The sequence below is a fragment of the Leptodactylus fuscus genome, chromosome 1 (assembly GCF_031893055.1).
Source record: "Leptodactylus fuscus isolate aLepFus1 chromosome 1, aLepFus1.hap2, whole genome shotgun sequence".
Classification (NCBI taxonomy): Eukaryota; Metazoa; Chordata; class Amphibia; order Anura; family Leptodactylidae; genus Leptodactylus; species Leptodactylus fuscus.
In genome coordinates, this window is record NC_134265.1 from 306249461 (window position 1) to 306267148 (window position 17688).

Below are 17688 nucleotides of genomic sequence, written 5' to 3' on the forward strand. Positions count from 1 at the left end.
CGCTCAATCCAGCTTTCCTCGGTGTATACACCATAAAATTTGCATTTATATACATTTCAAAATGCGCAAGGCTAGCCCAAAGGATGTGGACGAGGCCGGGGACGAGGGGTGTGAAACTGCAGCTGGGAAGCAATATTGCGGTCAAGCTACAGCGCATCCCATGCCTACTGGTCTGCGGCCACAAGCATTGCGCTTCCCCACAGTCCCCTGCTTAATGGCCACATTAAGTAGGGTGCAGGGTACAACACTAACTAGACCCGAGCATCAGGAACAGGTGTTACAATGGCACGCGGATAATGCTTCCAGCACATTCTTCACCAGCCAGTCAGCCTCTACCTCAACTCCTCCTCCTACCCAACAGTCTGGTCCTCTTTCCTCACAACATGCCCAATCTTCCCAGCAGAGTAATCCCCCCTTTCCCACCTCCCAGGAGCCGTTTTCTGGTCCTTTCACTGTCCCTCTCTCTGTACTACCACTTTCCGAATCCCAGGAGCTACCAGATGAGTTTCTGTGTCCTGATGCCCAAACACTGGAGCATCCACCATCTCCTGTTGATTTTGTTGTTGTTGAACAGCAACCCGCCCCCAGTGACGATGACGAGACACAGTTGCCATCAGGGCAGCCTGTTCACATGTGCGGTGTACAGGAGGAGGAGCCAAGAGAGGAATTGGAAGAGGAGGTGGTGGACGACGAGGACACTGACCTGACCTGAACAGGGGGGATGTCAAGTGGGGAAAGCAGTGTAGATGTGGAGGGAAGTGCAGCACCAAATAGGGTGGCTAGAGGTAGAGGCATGCCCAGAGGCAGAGGACAGCTGCTTCAACGAAGCCAGGCAACAGCCAGCAAGGCCCAAGGTGTTCCCTATTCTAGCCAGCCTAGAAAAACTCCCACATCGAGGCCACGGTCTTTGGTGGTGTGGAGATTTTTCAATGTATGCATAGAGGACAAATATAGTGCGGTTTGCACACTTTGCAACTCGAAACTGAGTAGGGGCTCTGAAAATAGCAACCTTACGACCACTGCCATGAGCCGTCATTTGGAAAGCAAGCACAGGGCTCAGTGGGAGAGAGCAAACGCAGGACAATCGTCGTCCAGCGTTGCCGCCACTTCCTCTCCCACTGTTGCCAGTGCTGGCGCTGCAGTTCAGACCACCAGCCAGTACACCTCCACATCTGCCTCCACCACTTTGGGGACCTCTCCCTCATCCTCCCCTTTTCCTGCCTCAGCTCCTTCTCCTGCACCATCATGCGCCGCTTCCCAGCAACCCACCATCTCCCAGACGTTTGAGCACAGGAAAGTATAGCGCTACCCACACACATGCACAAGCCTTAAACGCGCACATCTCTAAACTCCTGGCCCAGGAGATGTTGCTGTTCTGGCTTTTGGAAACTCAGGCCTTCCGTGACCTGATGGCAAGTGTGGCACCTCACTATGCCGTCCCTAGCCGTCACTACTTCTCCCGGAGTGCCGTCCCCGCCTTGCACCAGCACGTGTCAGGCAACATGAGGCGGGCCCAAAGTTCCGCACTTTGCACAAAGATCCACTTGACCACCGACGCGTGGACAAGTGCATGCGGACAGGGATGCTACATTTCACTGACGGCAGACTGGATGAATGTAGTTGAGGCTGGGACCGGGTCACAAACTGGGGCGGTCTACCTAGTCTCCCCGCCCAACATTCCTGGCAGGGGCTCTGAACCACCACCCTCCTCCTCCGCCGTCACATCGACCCCAGCTACCGGCTGGAAACGCTGCAGCACTGGCGTAGGGAGACGTTAGCAGGCCGTGCTGAAGCTCATCAGCTTGGGGGACAGACAGCAAACTGCCTCAAAGGTGAGGGATGCCCTCCTCGATGAGACGTCAATATGGTTTTCGCCGCTGCACCTGGGCCCAGGCATGGTCGTGTCTGATAATGGCCACGAACCTGGTAGCAGCTCTGGAGCTTGGCAACCTCCAACATGTTCCATGCCTGGCCCACGTTTTCAATTTAGAGGTGCAACGGTTTTTAAAAACGTACCCCCAATTTACACGAGCTACTGGTGAAAGTGCGGCACTTGTGCGCCCACTTTCACAAGTCTACAGTAGCCGCTGCTAGCCTGAACTGCATGAAACTGTGACTTGGGCGTGTTAAATGCCCCCAGACATGCTTCGCCTGCTGTCCCAGTTGCATTCCAGAGGTGTTGTCATCACTTCCTGGGGTGTCATAGTGGACTAGGTGACCCTTCTGAGTCGAATAGTGGTTTCCCCTGAAACAAACTTTTTTTCCCCATAGAATATAATGGGATTCGATATTTGTTCGAATAGTCAAATATTGAGGGGCTATTCGAATCGAATATTGAATATTTCACTGTTCGCTCATCTCTAGTAGGGAACCTTTGGCTCTCCAGCTGCTGTGAAACTACAACTCCCATTATGCACCATTCACTTCCATGGGAGTTCCAAGAACAGCAGAGCAAGTATGCATGCTGGGAATTGTAGTTTTATAACAGCTGGAGAACCATACTTTCCCTATTCCTGGGCTAGTAGATGTAGCTTACTTTATATATACCGTGTATCTGATATAAAGAACATATCAATGTATTTTAAATATCTATAGATATAGACCATAGAGCTATAAAGCACAGAGAATCGAGAAAGTAAATAATAAAGTGAAAGGTAAAGGAATGATCTACATTTATAGAATATTCTATATAAACCAAATAAATGCTAACTAACCCAAGTTTCCTTGCGAGTTTCTGAGATATTTTCCACAAAAATGACATGGGTTGCTGTGAGATACAAGGTTCCCAGGACTGGCTTTCTAGAAGATATCCGGTCAAGTAGGCGGACGTTTTCAACCTTTAGTGATAAAAAAAACAACACAATTAATTTACTAATTTTACACAGATGCTAATATTTGTTAACCAGAGTTTATCGTAAACTGTACTGCTAAAATGTCGATGACATGTGACATTGCAGTAGTAAACTTTACAACTTTTGTCATTGCTCGCCAACTGGAGTAGTGGTCGTGGTCTCGAAAACGTAGACTAGGCCACATTCAATAACCAGAAATAGACTTCCATCCCCATTCCACTTAAAAAATTCGCTCTCCACATTTTTTCGTGGGTAACTGCTTTTCTAGTGGTTTGGGTTTCCATTTTTCAGGTCCCCAAGTGGATCCAAAGAATGGAAACCCCTAGTGTAAGTGGAATGAAAGTAGAATAAGTGGTTTATAGCAGGGACAGATTATATTTTATGAAACAGGTGAAATTCCTAAAACATTCCTAAAACTTCATATATACACATTAACATTATATGTGGAAAGCTAGTTGTGTTATACTTTACATACCCATTGACAGTCCACTACCTTACAACAGATGGTATTTGTTAGGTCTATTCTGTCTTGTTGCAATTCTAATCAAAACTTTAATGAAAAAAAAATGTTTAAAAAAATAGCACGTGCAGTAACAATAACAATAGAAAGTGCAAGTGCAGAAAATACATCAAGGAATTCCATCTATGGGAATGTTAAAAGAATAATACAAGTAACAGAATCACAGTGTAAAGAAGCCTTAGGGGCACAATAGCACATCTTGCTGTGAGTCTGCACCTTCCTTGCACAGTGTCGTATCACCCAGCACATGACATACACCCGGTGTGATGATGTCGATGTACAATCACATGATGCCATTTGATGGCGTTACAGTAAACACACAACATTTCGGGATGTGCACCACAATTTCTCTCTATTGACTGATATACTTAACATACTACCAGAACAGTACAAGTAAATAAAACACTGACAATAGCACTGACATTATAGATAGCTGCCCCATGGGTACAAGTCAGTCTGCATTCTCCAGAAGGTAAATTAATCTGGTCATTCACTAGAGATTGCTGTTGGCCAAATGTGCACTGGGTTGACATCTATTCCTCCCGACTGCACCATAAATATGCTTAGCCAAGCCAAGTGTTTATGTCTATTTCAGTGGAGAGAGGGGAATAAGTTGCTGCCAAACACCACTGACAGCGACTTGTTTCCCACAAGATCAAGCAAGTTAAAATCCTACATGCCCTATCCCTCTTACCTCTTTCCTGGCAAAAAAAATTCCCGAGGCCCCCATAAATAGATAATTAACAAATCTCAGGGGGTTCAGCCACCAATATCCAGCCATTCGAGATAAAAGATGTTCAGATTCATCACATATACACAGGTGAGTATTGGAAGGATTCCAACAGACAATCCGGTTCCGCGCTCACTCGAGAGTTAATGATGTTCAATGGATAGAAGTTTGATCAACAAGTAGTTTATTGCAAATAAAATTGATCAAACTTCTATCCATTGATCATTTACTCCCAAGTGAGCACGGAACCGGATTGTCTGTTGGAATACCTCCAATACTCACCTGTGTATATTAAGTCGACCTTGTATCATTCACCGGTAGATGCTGCCATCCCTACTCGTCCACCTAGATGCACAATGTGTAATGTACATTGTTTTTCTGTAAGTCAACTAAGATCTTGGAGAAGCGCGGTCACTCTTGCCTACCCCATTTGTATCGTGCCAGATTCATCACATAAATAGTTATATCTACAGATGACTATGCAATAAAATGTGACATCAACCCCTAAGAACCACAAAAATGCTAAAATGAGAAAAATACCAAATTTTGAGGGGTAACTTCGAGGACTGGAAAAATATTTTACAAATTAGATCAAGCAAGTTAAAATCTCAGGGGATCCCAAACTTTCTAAAAGGAGGACCCACTTTTGGCCAAGAATTTTGCCAGGGACCCCTTCTACCGTACTTAGTCACATTTGAAAATTAAACGTCCCTATCTGTATTATAGCATTGTATATCTTCCTTTTAACCCTGTACTCTGCCTTTTATTCCATTCTGTCATCAGGAATTTTGGGGTACTAAGCCAGCTAAATTTGTGGGCCCCCTTCATCCCAGATGTATCTTACAGTTTCCTGTTCTGTGGCCTCTATATAGTATATATAATGTTCCCCAGTCCTCCCCACAAAGTATAATGTCCCATTCAATATAAAATGCTCCACAGTCTCTCCACATCAAACAATGCTCCACAGTGACTCCACACTGTATAATATTCCATAGTGTTTCCACACACTACCTTCAAACAGTATAATGCACCACAGAGCCTCCACACTGTATAATGCTACCCAGTGTTTCCACACCATATAATGCTCTACAGTGGCTCCTCATAGTGTAATGCCCCACAGTATCTCCCCGCAGTATAATGCTCCAGTGTCTCCACAAATGCTCCACAGCTCCTTCACAAGGTTTAATGCTCCAAAGGGCAACACAGTGGCTCTGTGTTTAGCACTGCAGCCTTGCAGCGCTGGAGTCCTGGGCTTGAATCCTCCCAGGATCAACATCTGCAAGGAGTTTGTATGTTCTCCCTGTGTTTGTGTGGATTTCCTCCCATTCTAATAAGACATACTGATAGGGAAAAATAATGTACATTGTGATCCCTATATGGCCTCATAATCTACATAAAAAAGTATAATGCTCCACAGTGCATCCACACAGTATAATGTTACCCAGTGTTTCCACACCATATAATGCTCCACAGTGGCTCCACACAGTATAACGTTACCCAGTGTTTCCACACCATATAATGCTCCACAGTGGCTCCACACAGTATAACGTTACCCAGTGTTTCCACACCATATAATGCTCCACAGTGGCTCCTCAGAGTATAATGCCTCACAGTGTCTCCACACAGTATACTGCTCCAGTGTCTCCACAAACTATAATGCTCCAAAGCTCCTTCACATAGTATAATGTTCCACTTTGACTCCACACAATATAGTGCCTCTATAAGGTATTTCCACACTGTCTAATGCTCCAAAGTTGTCCATCACAGTATAATGCCCCCATACAGTATAATGCCTTTGGCTGTTTCATTAGTAGAGATGGGCAAACCCCATGAGGTTTGTTTTGATGAATATTAGTGAGATTCATTTTGGTGCATTATTGTACTCAGACATACTGACCCAGCATTATGGTGTCAGCACACTCCATGTGACTGCTGAGGCCTGTGATTGGGCCTGTGACATCACAAGAGGCCAGAAGAGGCCTGAAAAGGATGCCAGAACATATGGAATGCCCATGAGAAGAGAGTATAAGTGTGTGTTATTTTTACTCACCTCCCCTGGGCCCACCTGTGCAGTGCTCAGCTACAGATACAGCTGCTAGTCTTTATAAGCAGCCATTCAAGGACGGTAGTGTAGCTCTGCATAGCTTAGTTACTTTGATAGCTCACGTTCCTGGCAATCTTTACACGACTTCCCACAGTTGGTCGCAGCCTACAGTTTGGGAACCACCGTTCTAGATTTATTTGCACATGGAGATGCCGTTTTCTAAATGTAACTTACGATAAATCTCTTACCAAATCCTGACTCTGGATCACATTTGCTGATTACTTCACGTACAGTATAATGACAATGTTACAAACTATTTCCATAAATCTCACCATGTACCCAGTTCAGCAGTCACAATTCTGCAGGCTACCATTTGCAATTTGCCAATTTATTCATATATTTATTTATTTGACTTTTATCGGTATAGGCTTTGCATGTTGTGTGTAACTGCATGAAGCCAAAATCCTACCTGCCCAAGTGTCACACGATGCTGTAATGCAGCATACCCATTGGGTCGTCACTTGTAGGGATGTTATGTTTGTTTGTGACCATTGTTTGGGACTACTCTATAACCTGCAGTGATGCAAAGTGTAAGTTATTGTGCTGCCTCTCCAGGTTGCAATGTGTAATGGTGGGACATTGATTGCACCTAGGTGTTATACCATGGGAGGAGTTGTTGGGCTCACGCTTTGACATGGATGGCTGCAACCTGTCTACAACATCTTGTCAATCTTACAACTGAAAACAGACTAAATTCTGACTCTGTAAGCACAAAATCCACAACAGCTTCTATCCCTACTGTGAAAGTCAATGACCAGCCGAAGGCTAACCATGAAAGCGTGAAATTATCAACTGAAGGACAGCATGGAAGTAACCGAGGCATCAACCGTCCTCTTCATATCTTGTAGGAAGATACAAAGCTTAAACTATAAGCTTCACATATACTGGTAATACAATGGAGATAAAGCAGCAATTGCAGGTATATTCTGAGGACTTTTTTTTGTTATTTTTTCCACATAAAATATTCTGTAGATTGTAGATGTTTTATTCCCTTTCCTGTACGTGATTATGGGGTTTGCCATCTTTTTAGAGCTTCTCCCCTACTCTGTTAAAGGATTAATGATTATAGCACCATCATGGCCATAGGCTGCAATAGTCTGGAGCTGGTTCCTTGAGGACTACGAGATAGTTTTCTAGATATGCCCTGTGCAGGGAGGAAGAGTAGATAAGATGAGACTTTATCTATTGTCAGTAGTAGATGCATTGATGGGTCACTGGTGTTATCTACAGAGGTTCACAAATAACCATATACACTCACCGGCCACTTTATTAGGTACACCATGCTAGTAACGGGTTGGACCCCCTTTTGCCTTCAGAACTGCCTCAATTCTTCGTGGCATAGATACAACAAGGTGCTGGAAGCATTCCTCAGAGATTTTGGTCCATATTGACATGATGGCATCACACAGTTGCCGCAGATTTGTCGGCTGCACATCCATGATGCGAATCTCCCGTTCCACCACATCCCAAAGATGCTCTATTGGATTGAGATCTGGTGACTGTGGAGGCCATTGGAGTACAGTGAACTCATTGTCATGTTCAAGAAACCAGTCTGAGATGATTCCAGCTTTATGACATGGCGCATTATCCTGCTGAAAGTAGCCATCAGATGTTGGGTACATTGTGGTCATAAAGGGTTGGACATGGTCAGCAACAATACTCAGGTAGGCTTTGGCGTTGCAACGATGCTCAATTGGTACCAAGGGGCCCAAAGAGTGCCAAGAAAATATTCCCCACACCATGACACCACCACCACCAGCCTGAACCGTTGATACAAGGCAGGATGGATCCATGCTTTCATGTTGTTGACGCCAAATTCTGACCCTACCATCCGAATGTCGCAGCAGAAATCGAGACTCATCAGACCAGGCAACGTTTTTCCAATCTTCAATTGTCCAATTTCGATGAGCTTGTGCAAATTGTAGCCTCAGTTTCCTGTTCTTAGCTGAAAGGAGTGGCACCTGGTGTGGTTTTCTGCTGCTGTAGCCCATCTGCCTCAAAGTTCGACGTACTGTGCGTTCAGAGATGCTCTTCTGGCTACCTTGGTTGTAACGGGTGGCTATTTGAGTCACTGTTGCCTTTCTATCAGCTCGAACCAGTCTGGCCATTCTCCTCTGACCTCTGGCATCAACAACGCATTTCTGCCCACAGAACTGCCGCTCACTGGATGTTTTTTCTTTTTCGGACCATTCTCTGTAAACCCTAGAGATGGTTGTGCGTGAAAATCCCAGTAGATCAGCAGTTTCTGAAATACTCAGACCAGCCCTTCTGGCACCAACAACCATGCCACGTTCAAAGGCACTCAAATCACCTTTCTTCCCCATACTGATGCTCGGTTTGAACTGCAGGAGATTGTCTTGACCATGTCTACATGCCTAAATGCACTGAGTTGCCGCCATGTGATTGGCTGATTAGAAATTGAGTGTTAACGAGCAGTTGGACAGGTGTACCTAATAAAGTGGCCGGTGAGTGTATATAGCCAGTTTTATGGAAAAGACATACATAGCCATGGGCCAAGGTACATTAGCCTCTTAATGACACTTATGTTAGCACTATAGAAGTAGAAGTAATTTCCTTGTAAAGTTGGATTCCCATAAGTCAGCTGATATACAGAGAACAAAGCAGGAAGCAGACAGCACTGTTCTCTCTGTAGTGGCAGAACTGTATCACTGCAACTTAGGTCCCAATCAAATGAATGGGAGATGATCTGCAGTACCTGATCTGGCCACTACATAGAACAGAACTGTCTGCTTCCTGCTTTATTCTCTGTGCATCAGCTGCTGAGAATAAATGGGGATGATGGGTGTTGGACCCAAAGAAGGAGAGGAAGGAGGAACTTTGGAGCAAAGGAACTGGCCTTGGTGCTCCAGATTGCTCTGATAAAATTAATATTCCTGCAAAAAGCCATAGATTTGCATAGGAAAAAAGTGTTACATTCAGGGTTGCCTGACCTAGCTAAATGTATTACTGATTTAATATAGTTCACCCTGATGATAGACTCCCTTTAAGCACCCTTTATATTTTCCTGTATCTTACCAGTGTATTCAAAGTTACATAGTTAATAAGGTTCAATAAAAACACGGGTCCATCAAGTTCAACCTACCATGTTTCCCCGAAAATAAGTCATCCTCCGAAAGTAAAACATAGCAGAGGTTTTGTTGAATTGCCTAATATAAGGCACCCCCCGAAAGTAAGACATCCCCCAATAATAATAATCTTTCTGCGCAAAGATTGTATGAAGAAAAATGTTGTATCTACTGTTCCTGCTGCTGTAGGATGAGCTGGGTGATGCCGGCTGTGCATACACTAAGCATCGTATGTGGCAGGGGTCCACTCTCCCAGCTCATCCCACAGCAGCAGGAACAATGGATACAACGTATTGCAGCGGAAGCAGCCGGTATCAACAACGTACAGTATCACAACAGAAGCAGCAATGTTTTTCTTCATACAGTTCTTTGTGCAGCAGGCACATCTCAGCATAGCGCAGTGGTGACAGCAGCACACAAAAATAAGACATCCCCTAGGACCAAAATGTAATATAAGACACTGTCTTATTTTTGGGGAAACACGGTATAACCCTGCAGAGTTGATCCAGAGGAAGGTAAAAACCCATATAATGCAAATGCCAATTACACCATACTAGAGGAAAAAATTCTTCCTAACTCCAAACTTGTCAATCAGAATAAATCGCAGTATCAACCTCTCATCTCCAACAATCTATCGCCTATCATTTATAGTTAGGTTAATTATAACCCTCAATATTTTTTTCATTATTCATCTAGTCCTTTGTTAGATGTTGATATGGCATCTGATATTGCTACCTACATGGACAGGCCATATCGTAGTTTCACTACCCTAACTGTAAAGAGTCCCTTCCTAAAAGAATGCCCCTGTCCTTTGTACATATCTTTATAAAGTGCCAGTTCTTTGCACCGGCCCTTCATATACCAAAATGTCTTATACCAAACTTTTTAGAATGTGAAGCCCAAATTTTAATTCCATATCTTAAATTGATAGAGGAGCAGTATTACATTGGCTCCTGGATTTCAATCTGTATTTTTTGTACCGAAAAATCTTTATAGCTTTTGCAGCTGCTGCTTAGCTGCTTTACAGGAATACACATTATAATTGTAATGCATTATTATTTCATTAGGGGTTTTTTTTGTGTCAACATGATCACAAGACCTTTGGTCATAAAATCATGCCGTGCAGGTCCTCAAGATGGAAGAGTATACTGCTATTTACAGTCCTATGAAAAAGTTTGGGCACCCCTATTAATCTTAATCATTTTTAGTTCTAAATATTTTGGTATTTGCAACAGCCATTTCAGTTTGATATATCTAATAACTGATGGACACAGTAATATTTCAGGATTGAAATGAGGTTTATTGTACTAACAGAAAATGCGCAATATGCATTAAACTAAAATTTGACCGGTGCAAAAGTATGGGCACCTCAACAGAAAAGTGACATTAATATTTAGTACATCCTCCTTTTGCAAAGATAACAGCCTCTAGTCGCTTCCTGTAGCTTTTAATCAGTTCCTGGATCCTGGATAAAGGTATTTTGGACAAACAATTCAAGTTCAGTTAAGTTAGATGGTCGCCGAGCATGGACAGCCCGCTTCAAATCATCCCACAGATGTTCAATGATATTCAGGTCTGGGGACTGGGATGGCCATTCCAGAACATTGTAATTGTTCCTCTGCATGAATGCCTGAGGATTTGGAGCGGTGTTTTGGATCATTGTCTTGCTGAAATATCCATCCCCGGCGTAACTTCAACTTCGTCACTGATTCTTGAACATTATTCTCAAGAATCTGCTGATACTGAGTGGAATCCATGCGACCCTCAACTTTAACAAGATTCCCGATGCCGGCATTGGCCACACAGCCCCAAAGCATGATGGAACCTCCACCAAATTTTACAGTGGGTAGCATGTGTTTTTCTTGGAATGCTGTTTCTTTTTGGACGCCATGCATAACGCCTTTTTTTATAACCAAACAACTCAATTTTTGTTTCCAAAATGAAGCTGCCTTGTCCAAATGTGCTTTTTCATACCTCAGGCAACTCTATTTGTGGCGTACGTGCAGAAACGGCTTCTTTCTCATCACTCTCCCATACAGCTTCTATTTGTGCAAAGTGCGCTGTATAGTTGACCGATGCACAGTGACACCATCTGCAGCAAGATGATGCTGCAGCTCTTTGGAGGTGGTCTGTGGATTGTCCTTGACTGTTCTCACCATTCTTCTTCTCTGCCTTTCTGATATTTTTCTTGGCCTGCCACTTCTGGGCTTAACAAGAACTGTCCCTGTGGTCTTCCATTTCCTTACTATGTTCCTCACAGTGGAAACTGACAGGTTAAATCTCTGAGACAACTTTTTGTATCCTTCCCCTGAACAACTATGTTGAACAATCTTTGTTTTCAGATCATTTGAGAGTTGTTTTGAGTAGCCCATGATGCCACTCTTCAGAGGAGATTCAAATAGGAGATCAACTTGCAATTGGCCACCTTAAATACCTTTTCTTATGATTGGATACATCTGGCTATGAAGTTCAAAGCTCACTGAGGTTACAAAACCAATTTTGTGCTTCAGTAAGTCAGTAAAAAGTAGTTAGGGGAATTCAAATCAATAAAATGATAAGGGTGCCCATACTTTTGCACCGGTCAAATTTTGGTTTAATGCATATTGCACATTTTCTGTTAGTACAATAAACCTCATTTCAATCCTGAAATATTACTGTGTCCATCAGTTATTAGATATATCAAACTGAAATGGCTGTTGCAAACACCAAAATATTTAGAACAAAAAAATGATTAAGATTAATAGGGGTGCCCAAACTTTTTCATAGGACTGTAGCTGTTGTTAAAGCCAACTCTACTATACAGGTTTTAGTGGTTTTCTTGATGTAGTTTTGGATGGCCATGAAGCCTTAATTTCATGGTGACAGCTAGATACTATGACTGATAGCGAAGTCACATAATGAACTTTTAGCAGAATACATGTGAGAATATATTAGACATAGGGATGCCACGCTTCTTACACTGGAGCAGAGCAATTAGTTGTGATTTGAGGTCGCCCTTTCCACCAACAGGAGTAAGGGTATATGACCTGTATAAAGGAACAGAGAGAGACATAATATAGGATTTAGGATTAGGACCACAGGGGGGTGAAGAATAGCATACCCATATGGAATTGTGTCGTCAGAGGAACTGCCCATTGTGAGGATGATGGGGTCTGGACTAAGGAAATAAGGTCAGTTAGTGGGAGCCATGGTGAACGGCACAATGGAAGTCTATGAGGTGGTTGAGGAGAAAGTCTCCCTGTGTAAACACTTTAAAGGGGCTCTATCAGCAAAATCATGCTGATAGAGCCCCACATATGCGTGCATAGCCTTTAAAAAGGCTATTCTGGCACTGTAAAAGTTAAATTAAACTACCCCGCCGTTTTAAAATAATAACTTAAAAAAGAATGTTATCTACTTACTGAAGGTGCACGCTGGGCGGGCATTCAGGGTGCGCCGTCTTCTTCTTCCCCGCCTCTTCTTCCTCTGACGTCTTCGGGTCCCGTCCTCCTCCGGCGCTTGCTCGCGGACACTGACAAAAAAAAATAGCCCGGACGCATGCGCAGTAGCACGCGGCTTCTACTACGGCTACTGCGCATGCGCCCGGGCTATTTTTTTTTTATCAGTGTCCGCGAGCAAGCGCCGGAGGAGGACGGGACCCGAAGACGTCAGAGGAAGAAGAGGCGGGGAAGAAGAAGACGGCGCACCCTGAATGCCCGCCCAGCGTGCACCTTCAGTAAGTAGATCACATTCTTTTTAAAGTTATTATTTTAAAACGGCGGGGTAGTTTAATTTAACTTTTACAGTGCCTGAATAGCCTTTTTAAAGGCTATGCACGCATATGTGGGGCTCTATCAGCATGATTTTGCTGATAGAGCCCCTTTAAGTGGAAGGAGATTGTGGACCCAGCACTAGTGATTAGGATATACCTACCTAGAAGTGGACCAAGTGTCTGAGAAAATACAATTGACTGCTAAAAGCAGTGATACTTCTGTTACAAGTACAGCAGAAGAGTACATTGGGTGATCCACTATTGCCATTGCTGGTGTCTTTGAACTGTATTATAGTTGCAGAGACTCTCACAGTCACTTTTTTATTGTGACTCAGTTGCACCACAATACACTGATAGCAGGAAAGTTACTCGGGGCATACAATTATTTTGCACAGCTTTGACCCTGAAAATATCTTCATGACCCAAAAACTATTGTGTATTAGTCAATAAGAAATCTGTGAAAGTCTGTGTATGCCTGACTTTTGGTTTCATGGTAAAATAGCTACTCCCTAACACATTCTACTGTGGCCAGCACAACACCACTCCAACATGCCCCTGACCCCGGCCTACCCTCTCCGAGCTGCTGCCTCAGCACTGATCATCTGCATCAGCTAAAGCCACCTACCAGTGATGTAAAGCGCATGGAGACTCCACCTGTCCTCTTACTCACATGTGTCCTCATGGTGTTTTGGTTCACTGAACCAACTGACCTATCTTTTTCTTTCAGTCTACTCCACTCCATAAGCCATCCAACAAGCCTCCAAGCTTTTGTGTCTCCATGATTGGTTGCTAAAGCTGTCCTCCTTGCCTACAGGTCATAACAAACACAATTTGACCTACAAGCCACCACAGCCCTTCAAAGTGCTGGAATGGGCCCTTAAATAGGGAAGCATTAAACTGAGTTAGAGCAACAAACATCTCCCATGGTGCTACTCATAGACATATAGTTCTGACTCCAGAGTCAGCAGAGTCCTCACAAAACACCAGAACAACACCATGACCTGCACCAAATCAAAATGCACCTCTCACATAACACACCACACAATCCAGTGCAATGTAATCCTTGTATAGTGCCTCTGATACCACCATGTGCAGGATCAGAGCAGGGCTAGGGGCCACATGGTGGCTCAGTGGTTGGCAATGCAGCATTGCAACGCTGGAGCCCTGGGTTCAAATCCTGCCAAGGGCAAAAAAAAAAAAAAAAAAAAAAAACATCTTCAAGGAGTTTGTATGTTCTCCCCATGTTTGCATGGATTTCCATCCCGTACTCCAAAGACATACTGATAGGGAAAAAAAGTCCTATATGGGACTCACAATCTACATTTAAAATGGAAAACAGATGCAAACAGCCACATGTCCAAGATGTGCATTTACTCCTCCTTATGTCCATATGCAGAACCATTCATCCACAATATTCTAGGTGAATGCTGTATCTTCTATAAAACGAAATGTGTCAGGAGCCATCTATAAAGGTTAGAACCAAGTACTACTTGAGACCGTCAGTATAAGTAGCCATGAATTATACACTCACAAACTGGAACTAAATTATTGTTTTAGTTGAAGCAAATTCATATTTTTAAGTCCAATCCCAACACGGTTACATAAGATATCTGAATCCTCTTCAAAATCAACCCATTCAGAAACTTTACTGGTAAATGGGTCTTGTGCATATTATATTCTCCCTTTTCTTATGATAAATGGCACAGAGTGACCTTTTCATTTACACTTCCTAAATACAATAATTAGTTTAATACTACAGAAATGTGTTCTACCGCCTTCTCCTACCGAGCTCACGAACCAACAAAGCAAGCCTAACCTTGAGATAATAAAGCTGCAGGCAGTTTTTGGCATTAAGAAGTATTGAGAGAACAAACAAAGGCTTGAAGCAAAGGTGAACCTGCTGCATATCAAAGGAAAGCCCTTCCAACTAGAGATCTTAGAGTTTATCAGGTGGGCTACAGGAAAACAACCAAGCCACATTTTGTAGAAGTAGATGGTTAGTCCTTAACCAATTTCTTCCATTATGGTGGTAGAACCAACATTAGAGTGTGAGTTCCCTTCCATTGCTTAGCAAGAGGTTTATCTGATGGAGTTGGTTAGAGGAGTCCCTGTTCTCTGTGGCACATTATTGTAAGGGTGTTATGTTATTTATTAGGTATATGTCTATCTGTCTGTTATTGTGCATTGACATGTACTTATCTAATGCACTTTACTAAGCTGTGCATAAAGGTATGCAGAATTATACAGATGGTTAATGATATATACTCTTTACATTAGGGGATGAGGTCCTGGTTTCCCCTTAAAATATTTTAAGGAAAATTGAACGTTTGTGCAGAGTGAGCGCTGTACTGTGAACGGAGTTTGGTGCCGCTGATGTGCATCTGACTGAATCCAGTAAATACCTGGTTTACCAGGTACCACACATGTGTAACAGTGTATTTACTGCCCGACTACAGCTCTGTGTTACTCCAGCTATGACTAATATGAGGGGAGAGGGTTTACAGCAGCCAAAGAACCATTACTTTAGAACTATACAACCTTCCTGCTGTACCTTCAACAACTCAATAGAAGGCCAGGAGATTGGGAGCAGTAGCCACAGTGATCATGGTGGCAAGAATCTTGACTTAGTTCCTCCAGTGTTCCCACTACGATCCCACAGCCCATACTTAATTTGTCTCCAAAACTCACACTTTGTTAGACCCTGCTGGAGCTGTCTTATGCAATTTATGGCAGCACAACAAATCTAAAAAATAGGGACAAGATGAAAAGGTAGAAAGTAGGAGGGGAGCAATGATTTTTTAATGGGATATGGCAGTCTACATAGTGTCCCTTCTTGTGTGCATTATTTACACACTATGACATCACCGTGTACATTATTACTCTACTGTGACTTCACTGTATAATTCCTGAGAAGTACTATGATGTCATCACTGTGTGAATCATCCCTGTACTACAATATCAGTGAGTATATTAACCCTGCACTGTGATGTCACTGTGTATATTATCCTTGCGCTTCTACATCGCTGTGTGCATTATCCTTGTTCTATGTCATCACTGTATGTATTAACCCTGCACTGTAACATCATTGTGTGAATCATCCTTGTGCTGTGATATCACTGTTTACATTATTCCACTACTGAGATATCACTTCTTTATTCCTGCACTGTCACATTACTGTGTGCATTATCATGTACTGTAACAACATTGTATGTATTATCCCTATACTTTGTCATTACTGAGTGTACTACCCATGTACTGTGACATCACTGTGTATATTATCCCTGTACTGTGACATCACTGTGTGTATTATCCCTGTACAGTGACATCACTGTGTGTATTATCCCTGTACTGTGACATCACTGTGTGTACTACCCATATACTGTGACATCACTGTCTATATTATCCCTGTACTGTGACATCATTGTGTATATTATCCTTGCAATGTGATATTACTATCCCATACTGTGTCACTAATGTGTGTATTACCCCTGTATTGTGACATCACATTGTGTATTTTCCCTGCACTGTGACATCACAATGTGCATTATATGAATATCCCTGAGGCATTGTTATTTGTTATACCCCTGTATTTGTGTGTCTAATATTACATTTTATGTTCTTCATCTGGTGCCTCACCTATGACCTTGTCCTTGGCAGTAACTAACCCTATTGATGTCACCTCTGTAGATGTCATTGTATCACTTCCAGTAGATGGTCTACAAGAACACGCCATTCTTACAACACATTGGTAACTGGATAGTATTACAATCAGTAGACTATGTTATTGAGGACCACGCTACATCCCAATGGATACAGAGTATTTATCTCACTGGTGCAAATAAACCATCATCATCATCACTAGCAGCAAAACCATTGTATGTGAACAGCACATCCTGATATACAATACACTGGTCAGTATGTCTATAGTCAACCTGCACAATCCAGTCTGTGACAGAGGGATCCCCCATCAGTGTATCTGAGGAGAGGCGACGTAACACTAATGACCTTCTGATGGCACCCTCATCCTCATAATCCCAGATTACACAGCCAGGCCCACATCAGTACTGTGGAGCGTATCCAGAGCACAGGACAGGATGCTCCATGTTGTCAGTAATAACCTCATCATGCAGCATCATGCAATGGAGAACACTAGGCAGGGATGGAGGATGAGGAGGGGGTGGCACTGCTATGTGCCAGGGATAAGGCTGCAGTGTTTACGTAGCCTGAGATTGAGGAGGGGTCCCTGCTGTACTATACACATCCTCCCTGTTGTACTAACCTTAGGCAGCCTGATGTGCTCCATGTTGTGTTCTGCTGCTGGTCAGTATAGGAGGATGCTGGAGGCCATTGGCTGCTGCTGTGAGATGACGTTCAGTGTATGGGGATGTGGATGTGTCAGGAATGGCTCCTCCTCACCAGGTGCTGCCTTGTGCCTCAGCAAAGGCTCCTTAACCCTCAGTGCTCTGGAGGCCTCTCACTGCTGCTGCTGTCACCGGCGTCCTCTCACCACTCACAACATATCTTATTCTCCACTATTTAGCTACAAATCACATTAGGAAAACAAAGATCTTATAGTGTGTATATGTATCTGATAAAGGATCTTATAGCATGTATATGTATCTGATAAAGGATCTTATAGTGTGTA

The 17688-nt window shown here is 43.3% G+C and overlaps 1 protein-coding gene across 2 annotated transcripts in view; it reads right to left on the reverse strand.

Moving 5' to 3' along the window:
- Window positions 1-17453, reverse strand: part of MTMR7 (myotubularin related protein 7) — a 51119-nt gene extending 33666 nt beyond the window's left edge. For both annotated transcript variants that reach the window (XM_075258766.1, XM_075258765.1), the window contains exons 1-2: window positions 17323-17453; window positions 2715-2837 (exon numbers count right to left, since the gene is read on the reverse strand). In XM_075258766.1, the coding sequence (XP_075114867.1) occupies window positions 2715-2837; window positions 17323-17346 (147 nt within the window). In that variant the 5' untranslated portion in view covers window positions 17347-17453. The remainder of the gene's footprint in view (window positions 1-2714; window positions 2838-17322) is intronic.
- Window positions 17454-17688: the final 235 nt, after the last annotated feature.